We start from the raw sequence: 18,113 nt of genomic DNA, 5'->3' as shown, positions 1-18,113 counted from the left end.
CACAGAAAAGTAAGTGAAAAAGCACACAGAAAAATTGAAGTGAGAAAACCAAATCACCCAAAAGAGAAATTAATGAAAAAAACTCTGGTACAAGTTCATGTTAGATGTGAGCTGGGAGACAACAGATTTGTAACCAAGGCTCCTTTCAGAACCCGACTGAGCATGGGATCATCAGATAACAGTTTATCTGTCAGATAGATAAACAGCAAGATATAACCGTACTGAGAAAAACAAAATGATGAGTTAGAAAAACAAAACTTAGGCCCTCATTTTCCAAGGCTGCTTTCATCAAACAAGTTCTAAGAAATTGTAAAAGACACACATTTTTGATGAGAGATTAACTCTAAGGCCACCTTTTCTAAAAAAACAACACACACCCCTTGTAAATCTTCCATGTCTTTGCGTGGTGTAGAACAGCTGTCTTCCAGTGCACAAGAATGGAGTGCTTATGCTCCAAGTGTGTTTCAGGAAGTTGAGTGTGCTTGACGTATGGAGAAAACAGCGGATGTCTTAAGCAGGAATGTCAACATCATTTATAAAAAGTGTTTGAGGAAATGGATTCTGTAGCTGGTCTCATTTCATTTATAAATAGCAAAATGCTCAAATATCAAACTGGGTACAGACTTTACCACCCAAACAAATTTAGAGGTAAATGAAGTTGAGTCGCATAGGTTCACTTAAATACCTGTAGCCAATTAAAGTGCTAGGGACTATCAGTGTTATAGTTCTATCAAAGAAAGCACACAAGGATGTCCAAGGTTCAACAGACAACAAGTTGATTTAAATGTAGGAAACATACAATGTATTGGTTATGTAATATGTGGTATTTCTTTTTAGATTAACTCTAAAAAGAAATACCACATGGAAAACTAAGTTCAATTGGCTGTGCTGAGTGCAGACGGAACAGAAGATACTACAATTTGCCTTCACTACCCAATTAATGTAGAATTTCACTTCTGATTGCAATTTGAAGTTCAAAAGTGCACGTGTTAGCATTGGACATGAAATAAATTGGATGAAACATTCTGCCACAATTTGCTCCGATTAAGCACAAATAATGAGCACTGAAGTAAATGCAAGTGGGCTGCCAGAGCTTCCAAAACCATACCAGCAGTTTGAGCCTGTGCTCCCAGGAGCATAAAACTAAATAAGTGGAATGCAGAATGTCACTGTACCATGACTGTGGTCCTTTAGATTTCTTCATCCAACTAAAGGATGCCATCTGTGGACTTGGGTTATTTTTTTTGCTGCCAGTTATCAGTGCCAAAAATTCCAATTCAGCATTAGTTACAGGAAGTAAATCTCCAACTACTCAATATTGTGCCTTATTCCCAATGGCATCATCTCCCACTGTACATTAAATCATATCCATTTCTCATCACAGCCAGCCTGGCCTTTGAAAAAATACAGTTTTGCTCCAAAATCATTACACAAAAGAGATCAGAGCAAGCAAACAAGAGACATTGGTACATGTTTTGGTTGCATTCTCGTAATCCAATACTGAAAGCTCTGATAAAGCAGCCAAAGGTTGACCAATTGTACCACCTAGATTTCTCAGGCAATGAGAACAGCATCTGCCAAACCAACCAGTTTTACATCCTTAGCCTTAATAAGATACTACAAGGTCATGAGCCAAAGCAACTCCTGAACCAACTAGGTACATTGATTGATACTACGTATATTGAAAAAATATTTCTAGTCTGAACACTTACGCCTGACCAACAGTTTATGCCCAAATGGCTCCATTTTCATCTTATGCGTAACTGGATTGTAAGCTGCACACTTGTAGGTTCCTTTATCCTGCTGTGTGACGTTCAGTACTTGTAAGTTTCCAGAGGGAAGGATCAGGTAGTTATCTGGAAAACAAGAGTAAGGTAAGGGAAAGGAAGCAATAGGTTCGGAAACAGGAGCACTAGCTCAGGTTTACTGTATTCATATTGGTCACCTTTAGACTTTTTAAAAGATTATTTTGTGGCTATATTTAACCATATTGTTGACCAGGAGAAACTTCTTGAAAATATTTGTTTATTTCAAACCTTACTTTAGGATTTGGGGGTGGGGGGGGGCAGAGTGGTGCAACTAGCAGAATTGCTGCCTCACGGTACCAAAGAACCAGGTTCAACCCTGCATGTTCTCCCTGTAACCACGTGGGATTTCTTTGGGTGTGCCAGTTTCCTCGCACATCCCAAGGCATGTGGGTTGGTAGACAAATTGGCCACTGTAACTTGCCCCTAGTGTGTCGAAAATGGTAGAACCTGGGGCTGTAGCTGAGAATGTAGGGAAGAATAAAAAAAGGATTAACTTTGGACCAGTGAAAATGGGTGGTTAATGGTCGATGTAAGCTCGGTGGATCGAAAGGCCCGTTTCTGTGCTGTGCCTTTCTAGGACTCTAAATTTGCAATTTCAGTCACTGAAGGAAAACATGAAAAAGTTCAACAAGTGTCATTAGCAATTTGTAAAACAGCCTAAATCAAAAGGTAGTTAATTTACTGCCACTGTAAAATAATTGGTGCAATGTTTGCCACGTGACATACATAATATTGAAAAAGTTCACAGCATCCATGACTGGCATGAATAATATGTTTGCAAGAATCTGACCTTTGAATGAATGTCCCACAAATTTAATAATAGACTAGTCAACTTTGAGGTGTTGTGCAGAGGAAGCCAAGTGTAGACTTAAGCTGGTACAGAATTGAAGAGATAGATGGACCAAGTCATGCAACATAGCTCCCATTTTAAAAATCTCATTGTCATTTCTCTACAATATGAAAATTACATATTTAAATTAATACATAGTGAGATTAGACAATTTGATGTAAATGTAAATTTGTTGAGTTGAAACATTTACCCAATACAGGCCAACATGATGGGAGGCACAAAAGTGAGATGCTTTGCTATCCCAGATCACATGATAAATGTGGATATCAGAATGTACAAGTATGACAAGAACACTAGAACAGGTAGCAAGGCTCTATATGAAGAATGCATGCAATTTTTTTTTAAATTCAGAAGTTGCAAATTAATAGCATTTATGTCTTATTATGTTAAAACTTCTTGAAGTATGTCTGAGGGAATCACTTTTGATATATAGTGAATTATATAGCTAAACATAATGGGTGTACTATCCCAACATATCCCACCTACAGTTCTGTTCATAACCTGGCATATCTTTATTGCCTTATTTTACTGCAGTGATAAACTGTTTTACAATGGTGACTGCACATTAAACCATATACAGGATGCACTGTTACATATGTACAGGACATGAATAGGTAATAGGACTTCTCATGCCACTCTCACCCAGAAGTTCTTGCAGACAACAGAATCTCAGCTGTGATGTATTGTAAGTACAGAATGAGCCACTGGACTGTGGAAAAATACTTCCGTTAATCTTAAGTGGGCTATCAAAAATCAGTACTGATCTTTAATTGATGTGAAGGATCTGAATGAAATGGGTTTGGGGCATTTTCAACCCATCTCAAGGTTGCAATATCATTAGGCTACATGTACACCCATGACAGGCATACATATCATCAGTTGCAATCAGATGGGTCATAATGTTGGATAGATAGATAGTTGTGAAAAGGAAATATCATTGGTGTAGTAAAGAAATCAATTCTAAAATAAAGGGAAGCTGAAGCATTAGATCCTATACTTAATCTATGCAGTATGTGCCCTGGGACAGCAAGAGTGGACAATTAATGTCCAAAAGCAATTGCCTACAATACAAATTAGTTTTTGTTTTCAGAAAGAGCTGCAAGGTTATTTAGGAAAGTAGTGGTTTTCACGTACCTTCACCTCAAGGCCTAATTACACTTACCTGTAGATTGCTCAAGCCATTTTCCCCTCACTCGGTAACGGATGAGTGCTGAGGGTTTACTGTTGGGCAAATGACATTCTATAACACCTGTGCTTCCTTCATCTATTGTAACTACTCGCTGTCTGGGTGCCTGGAAATCACTTAAGGCTGCAAAGACAGAAGAAAGGGCTATAATCAGTTCTGCAAATCATTATTTACTATGGAAACATGAGATATTGGCAGATGGTGGAACTTGGAGCCAAAAAATAAACCGCTGGAGTAAAAATAAACTTGGTGGGCCAAGCAGCATCTGTAGAGACAAAGGGATAGTTGACGTTTCGGGTTCTCACCTGTTCACATTGTCTATCTTCCCCCAATACTGCTGCAGGACACATGGGGGTGGGGGGGGGGGGTGGGGGAGATAACCAGTACGAAGAGATGGAAGAGGCGAGAGTAGGATGGAACCAGGTGAGGTGGGGGATAATGGGCAGGTGGAGTTAGGTGGGGGAGAGGAAGGAGGCAGCTTGAAATGATGTCAAAATATGTTGGGAAAGGAGAGCAAGAACTACGAAAAATTATTTTCTCAGTGCACTCTGGATGGTCACATTGTTCCTTGGTTTTCACTTGTTGATTTTTTTTTAAGTTTGGAAAATCTTGGGTTCTAATTTCATGCTATGCTCTCTAAGGATGACTATTCTTTCATCTTTCTGAACTTCTTGTAACAGTTAGGTGTAAACTTGTATCAACAACACTCTTTGGCTTTTCATTACACAATTAACTATTGAGGCGGACACTACTATGTAAAAAGAATATTCACAATTCCTGATCTGCGCTGTAAATCCCATAGACACCTGCAGTCCGAGTGTAAGAAACACAATTTTTATTTTAAACTGTGAGAAAGCAGTAAACATTTGGATCAGAGATTGCAGCTTTCTACCAAAATGAGAGGTTTCACACTATGCTCGAGTACTTTTTCTTTGGGGTGTGGGAGGATTCCTGACATTGTTAACATCCGCTTTCAAAAGCCTAGCCAAGGTCACACAAAAATCATTCAAGTTTTACAGTCCAACTGTGCCTGCACTCTGCCCTCTGCATGTTTTTCTACAGTCCCCTGCACCCATTATTAATACTTCTAATATATTCAGGTCAAACTAATATGACAGTAGGGGTTCACATCTACTGTAGGTGCAGTTATGCAGCCTGCTTGTGTGGTCTGGCTAAGAAGCAGTCAGGGGAAACGAGGCCCATTACAATTTTTATATGGCTATGAAGCGTTTTTCCAGAAGGCTGATTCCTCGAAGAAAAAAAAATCAGGACTAATATACACAGCAAATCATTTTTGGAGGAATATGCAGAAAAGCCACACTCTCCCTTCCTGTTTTAGATTGAGAATGGTTCCTTCAATACTCTACGCGACAGGTCATTCCCTGGGTTACTTCCTTCTTCATCAGCTTCCTTTGAGCAGTCTGCCCTACTTTAATAATTATAACTGTTCCTAATGATTACTTTCTCCAAGTCTGGGCCAGTTCAGTTCACAGGATATAATGTCTCATTAAGGCCCTCGGGGGATATGGCCAGCAAGTCACCAAAATTCAACATTTTTTTTCCCTTCCTTGTATTCTCTATTTACTGAGGCAACAAACATGCAAGTTATTGCTAGTTTGGAATTTGTTATGTTATGATGCCAAACTCAATCAAGCCATTCTTATAAGGACAACTTGGGGAAATGAAAAATTTATTTGCTAAAGAACAATTATGGTTTAATTGCCAGTCCAAAAAAATTCTTGTTTTGGTCCTGTATCTTCCCCAATCTTTTGCTCCAAGAAAGGTAGATGAGTGGTTTTACAGTAGGCAGTTCAACCAAGACAAAAACTTGTATGCCAGAGAAGGATTGGCCACGATGATTTTCTGCTAAATACTGAACATTGAAGCACAACTGGTCAAAAAGGTCAAGTTCTCTCAAAATATCAGCAGATCAAGAAGCCCCATCAACTTCATCTCAAAGAAAGATTGTGTTAAGTGTCTTGCATTTACAGAGAAATACTTACTTGCAATGGTAATGAAAGAAGGGCTGCTCACTATAACACCCAAAGAACTGCTTGCCACACACTGGTACCTCCCAACATGGGACATCTGTAGACTGGAAATAATCAATGATCCAGATCGGATCTCTATTCCATTTTGGCCACTATCTGTTAATTTTTGTCCATTGAAGTGCCACGTAATGTATGTCCATGCAGGTTCTGCAGCACAGCGAAGCTGAACCCGTCCTCCTAGTTTCTGTATCGTGGAGTGGGGCTCTGTTGAGAAGTGAGGAGCCACGTCTATGAAAAAAGAATGAAAATGACTCGTTAGTTAGACCCATCTTCTGACATCAACATTCCTGCTAATCTGGTGGGTCCCCAAAAGCAATTCTTCATCATTTGGACAGCATGAGGCCTGGAAGAATCATCATTAACAGCTCAAGTTAGGGCACATTCCAAATGGAGCCTAGATCAGCTAAAACTAAATGAATTTGCATCTAGGGCCTTCTGGGCTGCATGGTACCATAAGCTATCAACTGTCTTTGGGAGTCATAGGAATTCCTGAAGACAAAGTTTATTTGCTTTCTACTATCACAAATCAAACAAATATTGGCATTCTGAATTTAGATCTGTTCACCATTTCCAAACCTCCATGCACACAAAATTTTTATGACAGGATAAGATATTGAACAAGAAATAAGACAGAAAAAGAAATGCTAACTTTAGAAGCAGAATCAGAAAATGCTAGAAATATTTGGGTCCTTCAATAAGTAGTAATAAAATAGAGCTTTTGACATGGCGAATACCCAAGTGTTTATTGGAACATAAAAAGTTAATGTGCCATGCAATTTTACAAATGCCAACAGATCAGGGCAGCACAGTGGCATAGCTCCAGTGACCCAGGTCCAATCCTGACCTTGGATGCCATCTGTATGGAGTTTACATGTTTACTCTGTGATTCTGTAGGTTTCCCCAGGTACTCCACTTTCCTCCCACATCCTAATGATGTGTTTGCAGCTTAAATAGCTACTGTAAAAATTGCCCCATGAAGGTGGCTGGCAAGAGACTTGGGAGGAGTTATGGGCATGTGTGTGAGGAAAGGGTACAGGGAAAAAATGGCTTACTTAAAAGAACATATGAGAAATTAATACACAGATCTGGATTTCCCTGAGAGTAAGATGTACATATACAAATAGGACAGTCCTATATGAGACTGCTAGAGTTCAGGGCTTTGCGTAGCCCACAGGCAATAGGTTGGGCACTGGGAAGTTCAGTTACAGGGTAGTGAGTTTAAGGCATGATGTTCTGGAAATAACTTTTCTTTTTGTACATAAGTACTTTTATACATAAAAATGTGCAGCGATTTTGTAAATGTCAAATAAACCAGTTAAATACCAAAATGCTAAAACTGTAAGCAATAAGCATGTAAGAAACTTAGTTTATGAATCTTAATGCCAGTTTCATACGGGCTGGTAGTTAATCATTTTCACAACGCGGAATATGTTGCTTGATGGGAGAAATTACAAATGGATGTTATAAATGGAGAACAGCAATGAGAAGGATAAGCTTAATCACCTCATCTTGACTCAGGTCTTTCTTCCATCACTGTGGAGCAGTATACAGTAAGAATTAAAATTCATACACAAGTCTTAAGAGGTCAAACTGAGCAAATTACACATTTGGTTGTATGACGTACCTGCCCTGATACAGGAGAAAAGAACGGTCAGTCCTACACAGAACACTGGGTGCAGAAGCCCTGTCTCTGGATCCATTGCACCTTGTCAGGAAAGCAAGGCTGAAAAGTTCTGCAGCAAGGCAGAATGGCCTGCACGATCTGCTGGGAAAAAGTAATGTTAATTGTAGGAGGAAAGCAGAGAGCTCTTCATAATTCTCACAAGAGACACAACCCAATTCCCAATTTTTAAATTAAAGCTATATATAAAAAGTCATATCTGCCACCAGATACAAATAAAAAACTGACGATGACAGGAATATGAATAGTTTACTTCCTTCAGATCAGAGATGAATGCCTGGCTCAAAGAGTCGTGCAGGAGAAAGGGGTTTCCATTTCAGGGCATAATGGCACCAGAACCGAGGAAAGATAGAACCGTTCCTTGGAACAGGCTTCATTACAGTCATGATGGGACCAGAGGTCTAGTGAATCAAATAATTAGGGCTGCAGATAAGGCTTTATGCGAAATAGTTGAGAGATTTCAGGTAAGGGGGAATAGAAAGTTAAAAGGGAATGGTCAAGGCAATAGAGAAGTGTGGGGATATGGTTAACTCTAAGTGGAGTGTGACAGGAAGGGACAGAACATATAATGTTAAGAGCACAGAATCAATAAGATGGTAAATGGTTAAACCGTCAAAATTAAAGGTTTTATCTGGTCTACATAATAAGATAGATGAACTGATGCAATCAAAGAGGAATAGATATGACCTAATAGAGATGTGGCTTCCAGATGACAATATTGGGAACTGAATATTCCAGAGTACTTGACAATTTGAAAGTATAGGGAGTATGGAAAAGGAGGTGAAGTATCTCTCATAGCAAAGAATGGCATTGGGACAGTAACAGCAAATGATTTGGTTCAGAAAAATAAAATAATTTTCAATGGATTCAAGAAATAACAGAAGTCTTTAGTGGGAACAATCTATAAGCTATTAACAATGCAAAGAGTATCAATGCCATTCAAAAAGGAAGGAGAAAGAGAAAGAAGAGAATTATAGGCCAGTTAACCCATCTGTCATAAATAGCAACGATAGTTTAAAAAATGATAATATGATTAGGTAGCTCCAAAATGTTTTTATGAAAGGATATATTAGAGTTTGAGGATATAATTAGCCCAGTGGATGAAGATAAACCAGTGGATGCATTTTATTTCCAAAAAGCATTCGATGAGGTTTCATATAAAAGCAAAACAAGAGTTCATGATATTGAGGTTAATATATCATTAGAGGATTTCTAATCGACAGAAAGCAGACATTATGGCCACAGCCACGCACGTGACTGTGATGAAGGGACCAACTGTTTTGTATCTAAGTTTGCTGAGTGGAGAGATGGGAGGAAAGCAAGTCGTGAGGAAGACACAAACAGGTCGAAAGGTATATCGACCGGTTATGTGATGGGCAAAAATATGGCAGGTAGACTACAATGTGAGGTTATCCACTCTGGCAAGAAAACATAACATTGGTCAAATATGAATGCAGGAATTTAGAGAGAATGTGCAAGGAGCACAAAGCTAGAATGCAAGTAGAATAGGTAATGAGGAAGGTATTGCAAGAGGATGGAGCAAAATCTTGTTACAGGGCTCCAGTGAAATCACACTTAGAGCATAGTGGAAGGATATATTAATTTGGAAGTGGTGCAAGTAAAGTTCAAAAGATTGATTATTGTGATGAAGTGTAAACTGGGCCTGCGCACTTCAGTTTAGAAGAATGAAAGGTGATTTTGTTGAGATTTGAGTTTCTGAAAGGTCTTGACAAGGTAGATGTTGCAAGAATGTTCTCACTGGTGAGGGAGTCAAGAACTTGGAGCAAGTGTCAGGATAAAAAGGGAGCTGTTGAATTGGATGCCTACAATCAAAATAAATTTAGCTTTTCTCCCCTCTATCATGCAATCTGCATTACTAAAGCAATACTGGAACAAGTACACACTGGTTGAGAGAACAAGGTAAACAGAGAAGCTTCCAGTGTTGAATGAGGCAATATAGCCCAAATCTGTGGCAAGTGTTAACAAGCTAATGGCAGCTATTTTAATCAGGACTGACAATTCGTGAAATGAAAAATATCAAAAAAACACTTCAACTTAGAGTTGGCATGTTGCCAATAAAAAGCCCAGAACCCTCAGGCAAACTACAAGTGACACATACATATATCAGCTTCAGTCTATCGTACCTAAAGAGATCACAGTACAAAGGCATCCTTTTAATCATTCAGGACATGTTCATTACATTAATATTCACCTTTTAAAGATGTTAATATTTTCATTTTCTACTCTCTAGATCAAAAGGACAACCTGGATATGACTCAATCATACAAAACCAACTAGTGATCAGTGGGGAAGCAAAGAGGGTCTGTTCAATCTGGTCTAAACTCCTCTGTCTACATTCTCCCCTATACTCACCTCTAAACACAAAAACAAATTAATTTTAGGGTTATATGTTGTTTGTAGAATATGACAAAGGTAATTTACAAACAAAATGAACTCCCATTATTAGACAATAATGAGACATTATCTTGGAAAAGTTTGATGCCAAATGTGCTAACTGAATTTCAATTTATGATGCCTTGAGAGGAAAGATCCTTGTACTTAGTAACAGAGTCCTTGTCAGTTTCCTTAAGCAGTAAACATTATCATTCTGCTAAGCTTTTGGGGGTACATGATCTTTGAACAACATTCCCTCTGGACAGACAAGGATTTTGCCAGCACTGGTGGCTCCTCCACTATAGAGTCTCCAGTATTTATTGCAGCACAGTATCATGGTGGTTAACGTTGTTGCCTCATAACTCTAGAAATGCACGTTTAATCCACATCTTGGGTGTTGTTTGTGTACAAATTGCATGTACTCATATACTTCCTGTGAACATGTGGGTTCCCCCAGGTGCTCTGCACATAATAAAAACATGCAGGTGGATAGGTTAAATGACTACTGTAAAATTCCCTTAGCATGGGTGAATAGTAGGAATATGGGAACATGGGGGGAATTGATGAGATGCCAGAGGAAGAACTATTTTGTGCTCCTTTTGAATAATGGAAAGGGCCACTGAATAGGTGTCAATAAAAACAGAAGAGGATTGAAGAACTATGCAATTGCATCCAAGGTACTTCACTGATATTTCCAACTGTTTATCCTAGCTGCGATTCTGCTGAGGATTAGACTGCAGAAATGGAATTGTGTTGGAACGGTCAGGAGTTTTTATTGTACAAAAGCAATGCACCTTTAATAAATGGAATGAATGGTGCAGAAGTATAATACGCAATTTTCACCACTGAATAGAGAGTTATGAAATCACTGCTGTTCTACCTTGAAATCCATTCTCTATCTCCCAATACCTTACACACTGCCTACCATCCTTAGGACAAGACACTCACACATCCCTATTGTTTTGGTCACTTTATAGTTCATATTCAAAGAAAATAACACAACAGGTAAACCAATCAGCAAAAGTGTCAGTTGATCTTAGTGTTCAATCAAATTAGACAAGCAAGAATAAACAACTTGTTCAAAACATGAACTCCCCAATTGAGGTTTCAATTCTTGATCTGAGGCAAACCGCCATAAATCTTCATTGGAAATGTGAACAAGGGCAGTGCTGTTAGTCTGTGTTCTGGGGAAAAAGAGAAAAGTATGCTCAGGTTCCTGTCCTTGATCTCTATTTATTTACACCTACGATGTAATGTGGGATTTAATACCTAACGGTATTACAGCCTCACTGATTATCTTTCTACTAGAATGTGGGAAAAATAGTAAATTTTAATTGTGTGGAAAATGTTCATAAGAGTTAGAATATAAAACAAATGGAAGAGATTTATTCAAAAATTTGAATAAATTTTTATATTTAATATAAAATTTTATATTTAATTTCCTCTTAAATACAGATTTGACTTGCATAATTCTAATTTTACTTCACCCACAATAACCCCCAATTCACTATGCCTCTCCCCATCTTTTCAATGCCTCCCTTAGACTATGACTCAAATGCTATGTTATTTGTCTCTTTTCCATCAGTTTCTCAGCACAGGGAAAATTCTGTTCACTTCCCCCTCCATCCTTTAGGAAAGCCTGCTGGGAGCAAAGTGCTGTGTTTGCTTAAACACTGCTAGGAGAAGAGCCATCAGTCAACAGTGTGAGCCAAAACTGAAGGGACAGAAAACACTTCAGCCTATTAATACAAAAGCACTGCTTGCCCAAGGCAGTATGCAGTTCCATCATTCTACTGTCTGTGCATCTGAGACTGTGCATGTGTGCAGACAGACAGGGAGAGATCCAACTATCATGTGACTGGTGATCTGTCTTTTTCATTCATCAGAATAACTACAGAGCTTACTGTTGTGTATTAGATGTTAACACAGTCAGAAACAATGCAAGAAAGGTTATCATCTTCGACATTTCATTTTCGGAGTGCAATGATTTACAGTAACAGTACTCAAGTGACTAATAAGCACCTGAATTTCATACATGATGGGATCATAGTGCAAAGAAGGATCTCTAACAAGAGACTTTCACTGAATTTATAATCCCATCTCAATGTCTGATTCCTGTATTTTATCTACATACAACTAAATCCATGTTTTCTGACATTTTGTACTCCATTTTTTCTTGCAGAAAAATTTAATAGAATTATTTAATAGAGCCATCACATTTAAACTTGAGAAAGGACAGGATTTCAGCCAACAACATAAAGGAGAAGTGTTTGATGATGCACAAAGTACAAGTTCAGTGCACCAATGCAAAGGTCTTTGGACATAAATGTGGGGTTCACTTTATGAATGACTGGCTTCTGACTGGAACTCTTGAGTGATGGAATTTAGGAAATAACATCCAAGAGCCCACCAAACCTCTCATAATGTATTGGTGTAGCTTCCCCTTCACAGACCTCTCATAATGTATTGGTGTAGCTTCCCCTTCACAGACCTGCTATTGGTATCTATTTGTTCCATCTATTTCATTTCAGCTTTGTTGAATATTTATAAAAGTAAAAAAGAGCCATGACTGACACATGGGTTTGATTGTCAGAGAGCTACTGCATTCTGAAGGGATCTGCCCAGCTGGGGTCACTGCCATGTAACGACACTTATTTTAAGACAGTCCCATTTCCTCAGTTCAATTAGAGACAATACAGTGTTAGGGTAAATAAGCCTTAAAAAATTGACAATGAAGGAATTATGAAATCACAAATAATGACAACTTTCACTCAGAAAGATGACATCAGGTACAATGACCACCTTTTATAAAGGGAGGGAAGACACAAACACTGAAGACAGGAGACATTGAAGGGAAACACTAATGTCGGGTGAAGTGAGGAAGAGAAGGGTCAAAACAGAAATCCACAACCAGAGAAGAATCTAATAGACTGACATCAGAGCAAGAGAAATTACTCATCACCAAGCTAAAGAACGCTGCATTACAGCAGATGTCAAACCATCGTTTTCTTGAGACTATTTAAGGAAATCACATTTGCAGGCATGTATTTTTAAATGGTACCACACATCAAACATTGCAATATCATTTGAAGTAAGCCAGAATATTTAAGTGTACAAATGTGGAGCTAATGAAAATCCATTTTCAATTGTTTCTTGTCATTCAGTGCCACACACTGGCTACTCAAGGCAAGTACACTTTGAGTTAGTTCATTATTTTTAAACTTAATTTTTTTTTAAAGTGGTTTAGAAAATGCTTTGCAACAAAATGTGTGTGTCTTGGTTTAACTTTAAAATGTTGCAAAATCAGCACTCATGTTATTTGTGAGTGTGTTACAAGTTGGCTTCAAAGATCATTAATGAGAAAACGTCTCAAAGGATAATTCATACTACACAGCAGACAGCTTAGCAAGGGAACTTTACAACACTGGTTAAATGTGCATCACTATTATTTCTCATTCTCCTCTCTGCATGTTTTATTGCAGGACACATTGGTTATTGCTTTTGCCCAACCTAGCCCAATTAAGAAGTGCTGTTCATTTGATAAAGTGTTCTTAGGACGTTCTGGCAGTTGTCATTTACTGAGTGGATAGAAGGGCAATTACAGAGCAGACACCAAATTCCTAAACAATAAACTGCACAAAGAAACAGCTATTTTGCAACTTGTTGTCTGCATTCCAACTTGTCTTTGTAAAATACGTTCTGTGGTGCTTGTTAGTTCAAAACTTATGAGAAAAATAGATTTATATAGCATTTTCAAACAATGCTCCAAAACATCCCACATACTTTGCATGTAATGAGTTGCTTAGTGCAGTGACTATTGTACAAGAGGTAGTCATTTATCAAACAACATCACAAATACTGAAGAGATTAATGGGCATTTAACCTGTCCTTATTTCCTCTAATTATGTTGGTCAAGGGAAGAATATGGACCATAGAATTAAGAGAACATCTCTGTACAGAAGTGGCATCTTTTTAGCATCTACGAACCACATCCAAGTAACAGCTGGCAACTTCAGGCCAGAGAAGGAATATAAATACCCTGAAATATTTTACACATACTATAGAAATTTGCTGTTATGGTGGTATAATCAACATATGCACAGCCAGTGGTGCCAGAGCTTTGCCTGCAATTTCCTTTCATCCATTTATGTAATCGACCTTGTACAAAAAAAGAGTTCTAGTCCTGCCTGTAGGTTTTCCCTCTCTTATCAAGTATTACTGTTAAGCCTGCAAGCAGCAGCAGGACACATTTCTACAGCTCTCAGTAAATTTCTGCCTCAAAGTTAGTCATATGCTTTTTATCATTGAGTTTTAAAGCCGCAGGGGGAGGGGGAAAGAACTGAGATTATTGCCCCTTTTTTCTATGTGTGTCTTCAGTCGTCTGTAGGCCTTTGATCAATGGCTTCGTTCCAATCTGTAGAGAACTCTGTCTCTCTCTTTCTCTCTGTCTCTGCTTATTCCAGGGTCTGGGACAATGAGCAGAGCAGCTGCAGCCTTCTAGAGCATGATGTTCCCTGTCCGTAGGTTTCTTGGGTTTCACAAACTTTCCCCATCCCCCCCGCCTTCCACCCAAAAGCTGCAGTGGAACCAATCAAGCATGCTTATCGTCCAAATGCCAACAAAGACGTTTCCTTTCATGCCAGCCAGCTAAGTGGGAAGAAAATGGAAGTGACTTGGATAAATTGTAGCAAAGACAGAGAAAACAGAAAATAATCAACTCCACATGATCCACTTCTGTCTGCACAATGGAAGCCCCTCGACCTCCGGGTAACCTGGGAGAGGTCACTGCCTGAGTCAGAGGTTAGTCACAGATAAGGCAATATTGAGTGGTTGCCAGTTACAATGACACTCAATGTGTTCCTAATTAGATTCAAGGATGTGCCTAGGCTCCAAGCAGTAAATAAGCGTGGCACCTTGCTCTAAAGCACAATAACTAAAAGTTCCCATTCGAACAGTGAGCACTGCTCACTGAATCTTAACACTTCAGTAATTTTTAAATTAACAGACATTTTACAAAGCAATAGCAGTGAGTAAAAACTGCCTTTAAAACAAAATGCTGTCCACAGCCCAGTTTTTTTGGCTCACATTCTCCAAGGTCACAGAACTTTACTGTGGAATTATTCCACAATCACTGGTAGCTCTCTAGGCCTTCAGTTGAAACAGCATAGATAACATTTTTTTTGGGGGGGGGGGGGTTGGGGGTGGAATTGTTCTATTTGACAATGGAGGCATCACAACTGAGGCCAATTCAGCTTTCAAAAGTTCCAAAAACATGTGAAGCAGAAGCTGCTACAGCTGCTACATCCGTAGCAGAAAATATTGTTGATTTCCCCCCCCCTCTCTTTTCTCAAAATGGTACATCACTAATGACATATCAGAAGCAGCATAAGTAACTAGACAGGTTGAAAACTCCTCATTAAAGTCACTTTGTTGCTTTGATGCTCTATTTTGATGAGTAGAAAACAAATGAAAGGTGGGATGGAAGATGCATCATATTCAATTCAAAAACACGACTCCATATTTGGCCACACACAGATGCCCTGCAAGGATAAGGACCTAATATTAATCGTTGGAGTAATCTGCAAATGATGCTTAATGTGAAAGAAGTGATTCAGTTTTGTGCAAGTTCAGATTATGAATGAGAACATGGCAAGATCATTGGAAAAATTAACCCTAGAGGAGACACAAAACATGGACAAGGGTTTCATGGAGAAGGGTTAAGATAGGCAATGGGTTTGTATACAGTTTGTGAATTGAGAGTTCCATACTGGTTTGACCTTTGACCCAAGGAGGGATACAAAGATGATTTCTACTGGGCCTGAAAATAAAGGTTTGCATCCTGATGTTGAGCTGCAAAAAATTTTGACCTATCAGAAAAGCAAATGGACTATATATAAGTGGTAACAAGATATATCAATATAATTCATGCACATTATCGGTGGAGACACTGCTGCATTTTAACAGGTTGGAATAGAACTTCCCAAGGACAGATCCCAAGAGAAGCATAACATAGAGGGCATAGAGGAGAATGGGAAGGCCAAATGTATGACCAGCAGTGGAGAGGTTAAGTCAGAATTAAGAACTACTTTTTAAAAATTTCTTTCAGAGCCTCTGGACATCCTGAAGTGTTTTAATGCCAGTGAATTACATGGAGAGATAATGCACCATGGTCAAAGTCACAGAAGATGTTATTCATGACCTCAAACCTAAAAAAAAGCATTTGATTTTAGTTAAGACATGAAAAGTGACTCACTGCAGTTTTGTGGCATCTCCACTGCCAAGATTCAGAGATACACTGAAATAAGCATTTCATATTGTATCCACCTAATTCACCTTAGCTTCACCTGTCATTCACCTAATTTTTTTTACTGGCATCTTTATTAAAATTATAACTTTGCTATCAAAGCTTTGCAGTGATCTTTGTTGATTGGCTCAATGTAATTACAGCAAACCGCAAACGAATGGAGACAGGGAATGAACAAATTCCATGACAGAATTTCTAGACATCACTTTTCCAACACGTCTGACAGTGTAAATAAATCAATAATTCAATAACAGTACTTGGATATTATAATATTGTTATAACATGAATTATAGTGAGATAATGCCCCAAAATATATAGCAGTAATATGACAAATGCAGAACATATTTCTGCAACAAAGTTACTTCAGACAGCAATTTCTGTGACACCTTTTTGGTAACATTGTAAAACGGTATTATCCAATTCAATAGCATTATATATACAGACACATACCGAGTGTTCATCTTCAATTGCTTGGTACAATAACACAAGTATTCAAATGTAGGGGAACACGACCTGACGGCATTGCAGGCGTATTTCTCAACAGCTGAAAACTGACTTCAATTTATCCATTCCATTCTCTCCCCCTTATATTCAGGAAATATGGCAGCTTTCACTTCTGACACGCCTACTGTTCAGGACATTATCACTGTGTCAATTAAGGATAAATCACAGCATTGCAATGAAACACATTGTAGCTTATTTATAAATTGATACATATTATAGCAACAGCTAAATTATATCAGGGCATTACAAAGTGACTTATGGATGGAATAGCAAATATACAATCTTTATAGTACAGCTGTCAAAGATGGAACCATGTATGTAAAATCTACTGGAGTGAGATTTCTTGTATCAGTCAGAAATATCTCAAAATGTTCGGTATACAATGAATTACTTACAAAGATTGTAGTTAGTTATATAGGCAAGGATAGAAGTCACTGCACAAAAGAACCATCAACAATAAGATCAATGACCTGTTAACTTGGTTTTCATGATACTGGTTGAGGGAGGAATGTTGTCAGGACACTGGAAGAGTGATGGGTCTTCTCCCATTAGTGCTATGTAATCTCTAACACCCACCAGAGCAGGCAGAAGCATATTACTTGCTTCAAGCTTGCATCTTATCATCTAATTTGGAAAAAAAACATTCCTGTAAATCTAGCACTTAAATCACTATTGGTGCATTGGCTTAAATTAGATGGGAACTTCTTACAGAGTGACCCAATTCCACAAATTTCAGGCAAGAGTGCAACAAAATTAGTCAGCTGACCATAGCATTCCAACCCCCTTTGGCTTTGCTCTATTATCCCTCTTGACAGCTAATCTCTCAAGCCTTCTATTTTACAACAGACGTCCCCTTCTGATTTATCCTCCCATCTTTACTTGCTTAAAACCTGTTGCTTCTCCAATGCCAATGAAAGGTATCAAATTGAAAAATTAATGTTAAATTCTATCCACAGATGATGCCTGATATACAAGTTTTTAATTGCATTTTCTACTTTATTTGATACCCAGCATTTTATTTTTGTACAGGCAGTCATCAATCTGCACAACAAGAAAAATATGACCACACATTCAGAGAATTCAGTTTTACATCTGGATTTTCATTGATGGGTGAAACTGTGCTCCTGCAACAGTTCTGTTCTAATAGTGTACACAATTACAATAATTGCAATGTTCCAATGATTTGACTTTGAAGATCTTATGATAGAATTGTTACATCACAGAGGAGGCCATTCAGCCCATTGAGTATGTGCTGGCTCCTAGTACAGTAACCTTGTTGGTCCAGTTATTTTCTTCTCTGTAACTTTCATCTGCCACTTTTCTGAACAGATTTTC

The 18,113-nt window shown here is 38.3% G+C and overlaps 1 protein-coding gene across 5 annotated transcripts in view; it reads right to left on the bottom strand.

Moving 5' to 3' along the window:
* The window catches only part of cdon (cell adhesion associated, oncogene regulated), a 132,053-nt gene that overhangs the window by 49,209 nt on the left and 64,731 nt on the right, over positions 1–18,113 (bottom strand). For 3 of the 5 annotated variants that reach the window (XM_052039999.1, XM_052040000.1, XM_052039998.1), the window contains 4 exons: positions 7,520–7,657; positions 5,848–6,123; positions 3,821–3,967; positions 1,713–1,856 (listed from right to left, as the gene is read on the bottom strand). In XM_052039999.1, the coding sequence (XP_051895959.1) occupies positions 1,713–1,856; positions 3,821–3,967; positions 5,848–6,123; positions 7,520–7,595 (643 nt within the window). In that variant the 5' untranslated portion in view covers positions 7,596–7,657. Of the gene's footprint in view, positions 1–1,712; positions 1,857–3,820; positions 3,968–5,847; positions 6,124–7,519; positions 7,661–18,113 lie in introns of all 5 variants that reach the window. The other 2 variants (XM_052040001.1, XM_052040002.1) reach the window with 1 other exon arrangement.

This window comes from Pristis pectinata, chromosome 27, assembly GCF_009764475.1.
Source record: "Pristis pectinata isolate sPriPec2 chromosome 27, sPriPec2.1.pri, whole genome shotgun sequence".
Taxonomy (NCBI): Eukaryota; Metazoa; Chordata; class Chondrichthyes; order Rhinopristiformes; family Pristidae; genus Pristis; species Pristis pectinata.
Note: the sequence above shows the minus strand (reverse complement) of the source record. Positions and strands in the feature narration are given on the sequence as shown.